At 39.7% G+C, this 8,220-nt stretch overlaps 1 protein-coding gene across 2 annotated transcripts in view; it reads right to left on the bottom strand.

Moving 5' to 3' along the window:
* Nucleotides 1–4,729: 4,729 nt before the first annotated feature.
* Nucleotides 4,730–8,220, bottom strand: part of MEIKIN (meiotic kinetochore factor) — a 140,003-nt gene continuing 136,512 nt past the window's right edge. For both annotated transcript variants that reach the window (XM_050792843.1, XM_050792844.1), the window contains one exon: nt 4,730–4,870. In XM_050792843.1, coding sequence (XP_050648800.1) covers nt 4,848–4,870 — 23 coding nt within the window. In that variant the 3' untranslated portion in view covers nt 4,730–4,847. The remainder of the gene's footprint in view (nt 4,871–8,220) is intronic.

Here is an 8,220-nt window from a genome sequence, read left to right as displayed (position 1 = left end):
ATTTAATATGCTTAATATGTGTCTGTGCTAGAATCCAGCAATACAATAAAGAATAAGACATAGTTTCTATGTTCAAGGACTTTACAGTCTAGGGAGAAAAAACAATTGACAGGCTGGGTGTGGTGGCTCACGCCTGTAATCCCAACACTTTGGGTGGTCAAAGCAGGTGTATCACTTGAGGTCAGGAGTTCAAGATGTGCCTGGCCAATATGGCAAAACCCTTGTCTGTACTAAAAATAGAAAAATTAGCCTGGCATGATGGTGCATACCTAGTAGTAGTAGTAGTAGTAGTAGTAGTAGTAGTAGTAGAAGTAGTAGTACGAGCTACTACTCAGGAGGTTGAGGCAAGAGAATCACTTGAACCCAGGAGGCGGAGCTTGCAGTGAGCCTAGATCGTGCCACTGCACTCCAGCCTGGGTGACAAAGAGCAAGGCTCTGTCACAAAAAATAAAAATAAAAATAAAAAATTGACAGGCAATTATAGTACATTTTGATAAATGCTATGATGTTGGAAACTCTAGATTTTGATTGAGTCCATTAGTCAGGATGTTCTACATTGTACATGATAGAAAACCCAAACAAAACTAGCATAAGCAAAGAATGAAATTGATTAGCTCTCATAACTGGATCTAGTGCAGATGAACAGTTCAGGCACAGCTTTATCCAAGGACTGCACCAATGGTATTGAGAATTCAGTTTCTTTTTCCCATCTCTAATTTTTCTGTGCAGACTCTATTCCCAGGCAGTGTCACCAACTGTGGACATAAGCTGGCTGCCAGCAGCTTCCAGGATATATCCTTTCAGACAAAAGTCCAAGAAAAAAAGAAAAGTCTGTCCCAGCATTCCAAGAAAAAAAGCTCTGATATTTAATCCCAATAGGATCAGTTTAGGCCTTGGACCCATCACCGAACCAATTACTGTGCCAGAGTTGAGAGGGCTAATGTGAATTGGCTTATGCCATGAAAGGCCTACCCCTGGAACTATGGGTGGGATCAATCCAACCTAAACCATATGGCTTAGAAATGTAAAATCCACTTAGGATAAAGTTAGAAGGAAAATGGATAGATGCAGGGGAAGTCACGACACATGTCCACTACCAATATCCATAACAGAGACAAAAACTTGGGATCAGCTACACAGACATGGTAACTAAAGCCATGAGTATATGAGATCACCCAGTGCAAGTGTTGCATGAGAAGACCCAGGACAGACCCCCAGGAAACACCAAAACTTAAAGATTGGGCAGAAAAAAAGGAGCCTTTGTAAGAAATGGAAGAGTGAGCTAGAGATGAGATGAGGGCCTGGAGGCTTTCACAGAATGTTTCAGAGAAGTCATTCTTTTCTAGAGGCTTTTAGGAAGAAAGTACTAGTCTATATAACATCATTAGCTGGAAGAAGTTAGGTAGGATGAGAACTGAAAAATACCCCTTAGATTAGCATCAAGGAGGTTGCTGGGAGCCTTAAGGGGAACAATGTCAGTGGAGAAACAAAGCTAAGGCCAAATTGTGTGTGTTTGGGTATGTTTACAAAGGGTAAAAGGTGAGGGGTCTGTGAGAACGTAGAAAGCACACTCTTTAGGAAACATGAATGCAAACGGATGAAGAATGATGGGTTAGCTAGAAGAACATATGGAGTCAAGGTAGGATTTAACATGTAAGATGATGAAACAGTTTAAAATTCAGGTTAGAAAATAAGAGTAGAGCAGTAGAGGTTGAAGATAACTTTTATCTGGAAAATCTGGGTGTCACACCCTTTACATAAACACATATGCTATATATACAACATAAAAGGCTATTCATAACTGAACAAACCATGATGAATGACATCTTAGAGAGGTGGGAAAAAATACCATTCTAGTTAAAAATGTAAGAATGGAAATGACATCAACTTTCATGTACTTTTTTTTTTTTTTTGAGATAGGGTCTCACTCTGTCACCCAGGCAGGAGTGCAGTGACATGACCATGGCTCACTGCAACCCTGCCTCCCAGGCTCAAGCAATTCTCCCATCTCAGACTCCTGAGTGGCTAAGACTACAGGCAAGCACCACCATTCCCAGCTAATGTTTGTACTTTTCTTGTAGAGATGGAGTCTCCCTACATTGCCCAGCCTGGTCTCAAACTCCTGGGCTCAAGTGACCTGCTTGTTTCAGCCTCCCAAAGTGCTGGGATTATAGGCATGAGTCACTGTACCTGGCTCTTTCACACACTTTTAACTGAACTTTTGGGGTACTTATGACCTGAGATTTGTTTTTAATGAGATAAAATTTTAAGATACAATTTTAAATGCTCAAAAATAAAGTTTAGTTACATGCTGAAGTAAAAGGGTTGTTTCATTAACCTTTTTTAGATCACAGCCTACATTGAAAATAGATGAAAACTATGAACCATGAACCCCTCACCCCATATTCTTTTTTCATATTCTTCCAGGGAGATTCACTGAAAGACCTCTGAGGCCTGGAACAGATACAAGATTAAGCACACAACCTTTTCTAAGGACTTGCCAATAGGATTCTTCTTTGGATTTCTCATGTGACCAGCCAGCAGGCTTCTTCTGCTTTCCATTTTTTTTTTCTGAGACAGAGTCTCACTCTGTCACCCAGGCTGGAGTGTAGTGGAGCGGTCTTGGCTCACTGCCAGCTCTGCCTCCTGGGTTCTCCTGCCTCAGCCTCCTGAGTAGCTGGGACTACAGGCGCCCGCCACCACGCCCAACTAATTTTCTGTATTTTTAGTAGAGACGGGGTTTCACCATGTTAGCCAGGATGGTCTCGATCTCCTGACCTCGTGATCCACCCACCTCGGCCTCCCAAAGTGCTGGGATTACAGGTGTGAGCCACCGCACCCAGCCTTTCCTTGCTCTTAATCATAATTGAAGTTGTTATATCCTCCACTCCTAAGCCTTGAATGCCAATGCCAATTCCAATTCCTTCCTCCCTCCGACCTTTCCTTGTGCTCTAGTCTATAAAACAAAAATATTGAATGTGCCTTTTCGGGGGAGAAGAAAAAAAAATTATACTCAAATACTCCTGCCCCATATCTTGGCTCTATCACTTCCTAAATTACATATCCCTGACCAAACATTTACCTCTCAGAGCTACCTATATTTTCTTCATCAGCAATGTGAAACTATCAAATGTTTATTTCTTCCAACCCCACAAGGCCCAATCCATGAATCAAGTATTATTCTTTCTCACAGGAACCTACCACCTGATTAGAAATTAGCAAATAATTCATTCTCATTCTCTCTCATCCTACTTGAAATATAAACTGCTTGAAGGCAGAGAAGAGGAGGGCTTCTATTTCATTCCTTACTTCCCCGCTGCTTATCACATTTCTTCTTTTAAAACTACCACAAGAGTTGCTGACTTAGTTGAATATTAATTTAGAACACAGGTCTAAATTTTATGCTAGCCTCCATCGTTAACATTTTCATCTATGTTTCTTCACAACTTTTCCATATTTCATCTTCAAGTGAAATCACAAAATCACAAATAGCTTTGTTAGTGGCTTAAAGCCTTGTCAAATCATTATAAGAGTATCTTCATAGGAATGCCTTGTTAAAAATGAATACTATACAGATTATTTAACTGCAAAATAACTCATAGATGTTACAATCTTTCTTAATCCTGAAGTTTTGAAAATTTGACTCTTATGAATGTATAATATTAGTAAAGCCCTTTAGCATCAAGGACTAATCAAGTTAAAATCTCTCCAAGTTATACAACTGGACTCTGTTCACTGTACAGGATTATTGCTTTTTAAGAAGGGAATTGTTGAGATACTGTAAGTTATATTACCAAATTTTTAAAAATCCTACCGATAGTATTAGCTAAAGAAGGTTTTTGTTGGGATAAGGTAATGTATTAAATAGTGTAGGACTGATTATACATATTATACATTCCCTACTTCAGCAAACCTTGAGTATAGAGTTTCTTTCAGTCAGACCTGAAATTAGGTCTCTCACTCATGTGGTTTCAATTAAGTTCTGTTAAAAATAGCTTGTAATATAAGCATTTTCATTTTTAGTACTTTAATAACTTCACTACTTTTTTGTTTTGTTTTTTGTTTTTGTTTTTCTCTACATTGCTTTAGAGAAAGATTTACTACTTTTAATCGTACTAGTGATAAACTTTGAAGGAAAAAAAACAATCAAAAGAAGTTACATTGTACCCTGGCATTGTCTTTTTTTTTTTTTTTTTTCCTTCTCTGACCTCTCAGGGATGAAGGCTCTTTATGAATAGCTAAAACCATCCATTTTAGTGTACAGTCTTCTAATACCAACTATTTGGTTCTTTATCTTGTAATATAAATACATATATTTAAGAAGCATATGGAAGAATTTTTTTTTTTTTTTTTTTTTTTTTTTTTTTGAGACGGAGTCTCGCTCTGTCGCCGGGGCTGGAGCGCAGTGGCCGGATCTCAGCTCACTGCAAGCTCCGCCTCCCGGGTTTACGCCATTCTCCTGCCTCAGCCTCCTGTGTAGCTGGGACTACAGGCGCCCGCCACCTCGCCCGGCTAGTTTTTTGTATTTTTTTAGTAGAGACGGGGTTTCACCGTGTTCGCCAGGATGGTCTCGATCTCCTGACCTCGTGATCCGCCCGTCTCGGCCTGCCAAAGTGCTGGGATTACAGGCTTGAGCCACCGCGCCCGGCCAAGAATTATTTTTTCTTAACTGATTAAAAGTAAATGACAAGAACCTCAGTAGAATTTCAACACAGAGATATATCACAAATAACTGGAGAATTTTTAATTTTTAATTTCATATAATTTCAGGCAGACATTCTGCTTTATAGACTTTGACTTCACATTCCTGTCTTCAAAGTAGTGAAAATTCAGCCACAGCTGTTTTTTCATGCCATTTTTATTATGATATCTGGAGAAAAAAATATAACAATAGATTACTTTGTATACAAGCAGGTGTCCAATACTTATTAATAACCAGTCGGCAGGGGAGAGAGCACTTGATGCCCAGGTCACTCTAGTTTCAGCCCATCAAAACTTAGGAAATAAATCCAGAGGCCACTAAAAAAAAAAAAAAAAAAAAAGGGAAAATTTGGCACATCCCTCATTCCTTCTAGGGCATGCTGAGGACATGTTCTCTTTGGAGAAGCAAGGAGATCTGCTCAACAACATTCTGGTTGAAAGCCCAGCAAAAATTGCTGTCAGTGGCCATCACAGGGCCTTTAACCCCAGCTTTGTAACCTGGAGCACTTGATCCAGTTGTTCTTTTCATCCCTGCCCTCAGCCACCACCCAGGAAGAAGCCTCTCATATTCTCTTGCCCACCCTTCCTTTGCATTTTCCTACCCTTTATTTCAGTTGAACCCAGGTTCCGTCCCGAAGACAGGACTGCTTCTGGTGCCTTTGCCCCCACATCTTGTGCCAAGAGATACAGAGTGGAACCAGCTTTACCTAGTTAACATTGCCACTTTCATACTATGATATACCTCATCTCTGGCCAAATCAGCCTATATCAATGGCTCTGAAATTCTGTTGCATCTAAAACTACCTAGGATTTTAAAATCCTGATATCTAGGCCATCTTCCGTACCAATTAGATCAGGGACCCAAATATCAGACAACCAGGAAGGTATGATGTGCAGCTAAGTTGAGAACCAGACACCTGTATCTTTGCTATTCAAAGTGGGGTCCATGGACCAGTTACGTCAGCATCACCTAAAAGGTTGTGAGAAATGTAGAATCAGCAGTCCCATTCTAAATGTACTGAATCAAAGTCTCCATTTGAATGAGATCCTCAAGCAATTCACAAGTACATTGAAGTTTGGGAAGTGCTGGCTACACTATACTACTCTTTACTACTCCCTGTTTACTGACCTCAGACACTGCTCACTCATTGAAGACTTCGGAAATGGTTCACAGTCATCCTCTCCACATGAACTTCTGAGCAACTTCCCAAGTGGGTAATCAGCCCACCCAACTATCTTGTCTCACCTACCCTTCAACTTCTCAGTCTTCAAATATACATCCAAGGCCATGACCTATATTTTCCCTTGCCATCACCTACAGTGCATCATTTCAGACACTTCACAATACTACAGACCCAAGTCATCTCTAACTACTATTCTTTCTTACTACCCTGCACCACTACCTATGTTAGTCACTAAGTCTTGTCAATTATACCAATAAAAAATTTCTAGTTTAGACTGGTTCTCCTAAATCCTACAGAAATCCTAAATCAGATGCCTGAGGTGATGACCTGGGAATCTGCATTATTTATCAGTTCCTCTGGTGGTCTGAGCACCACATTTTGAGATGCACTAGCTCAGATACTTATTTTTTCAACTTTGCTCACTGGAACTTTTGCAAAACTCCCACTTGGCCTTTTTGGTTTTAGGGTCATTTCTTCTCAAATCACCCCTATACTTCCTGTGAGAATGAGCAAATAAAAAGTAAATTTGGGCCAGGTGTGGTGGCTCATGCTTGGAATCCCAGCACTCTGGGAGGCCAAGGTGAGCAGATTGCTTGAACCCAGGAGTACGAGATCAGCCTGGGCATCATGGTGAAACCTGGTCTCTACAAAATACATAAAAATTAGGAAGGCATGGTAGCAACTGCCTATAGTCCCAGCTACTTGGCAGAATCACTGGAGCCTGGAGGGTCGAGGCTGCAGTGAGCTGCGATCACACCACTGCACTCCAGCATGGGTGAGAGAGCAAGACTCTGTCTCAAACAAACAAAAACACCTATATGCCTCCATTGGGCTTGTTTTACATATCTGACTTCCTCTATGAGACTATAAACTTTATAAAGACAACTATGTCTTTATATCAGTATCACCAGCAACTATTTCTAGCATATGACATCCAGACTCAACAAATGTTTGAGAATGAGTGAACAAAATAACTGGAGAACTTCATCTTTTCATTCTATAACCATATGACACTAAAACAAGAGACTTAAAAGGCCTCCAGGATGTCGAACTAGTTTGATTTCTTTATCCCCAAGGCGCACTGGCTGGCATACTTCATCTCTGTATTTTCACTAGAACAATGGTTCTGTGTCAAAGACTATACACACTTACCTGATATGTTCTTTACATGAGGTGGCATAACCAAATTTGCCAACAATGACACTAACCAGTCAGCATATTTTAGGCTTTCTACAATTTGATAAAAACTAAAGAACAGGCTGGGTACAGTGGCTCATGCCTGTAATCCCAGCACTTTGGGAGGCCGAGGCAGGTAGATCATGAGGTCAGGAGATCAAGACATTCCTGGCCAACACGGTGAAACCCTGTCTCTACTACAAATACAAAAATTAGCTGGACGTGATGGTACGTGCATGTAATCCCAGCTACTCGGGAGGCTGAGGCAGGAGAATCGCTTGAACCAGGGAGTCGGAGGTTGCAGTGAGATGCCACTGCACTCCAGCCTGGCAACAGAACGAGACTCCGTCTCAAAAAACAAACAAAAAACAAAAACAAACAAACAAACAAAATACAACCAAAGAACAGTTTTCAAAAGGGAGATGAAGGCTAAACTTGAGAAATTAACCTAACCTTTAGAAACAAATAATTATTGCATAATGAGTGACTATTATATGTCACACTCTTTGCAAAGATTATCTTAGTCCTCACAACAATTATTTGAAGTAAGAACTACTATTTTACCAAGATAGGAGGTAACAATTCTTTGAGGTAATAACTACTATTTTACCAAGATAGGAGGCTAAAATTCAGAAAGTTTAAGGAATTTGCTTAAGTAATAGTTAGAATTTGAACTTAGGGATGTCCTATTCTTAAGTGATTTCTACTACCATCTTTCAGATACTCGAATTAATATGTTTCCACTTCATTTGTCATATATCTGTGTGAATCTTCTGCCTGCTATTATTATCTAGAAAATCAAACTTCTCACTAAAGATAACATATGCATCCAGTTAAAGGCTGTGATTCTACAGTACTAGCCTGAGAGATGAATTCATAACACATAATTTATCGTCTCTTCTGGAGCTCAAAATAAAATAAAAATTATTTAAAGTTTACTATAAGGATAGCTACAGGTTTTGTCTGATTAACCAAAAGGTATTATTAGACTTCTCTAACACCTCAAAGTTAAAAGTGTCCTCTCAGGTTCCTACAGTGTCTTGTTCTAGTTCTGATTCTACAAGTAATAAGCTCTATGAACTTGGGCAAGTCACTTAACCTGGCCACGTCATTTTTGTTATATGTAAAATTAGTAAAATAAACTAATGAAATGGTTCTC

The sequence above is a fragment of the Macaca thibetana genome, chromosome 6 (assembly GCF_024542745.1).
Source record: "Macaca thibetana thibetana isolate TM-01 chromosome 6, ASM2454274v1, whole genome shotgun sequence".
Taxonomy (NCBI): Eukaryota; Metazoa; Chordata; class Mammalia; order Primates; family Cercopithecidae; genus Macaca; species Macaca thibetana.
The sequence above is the reverse complement of the archived record's forward strand: the minus strand, read 5'-3'. Positions and strand labels throughout refer to the sequence as shown.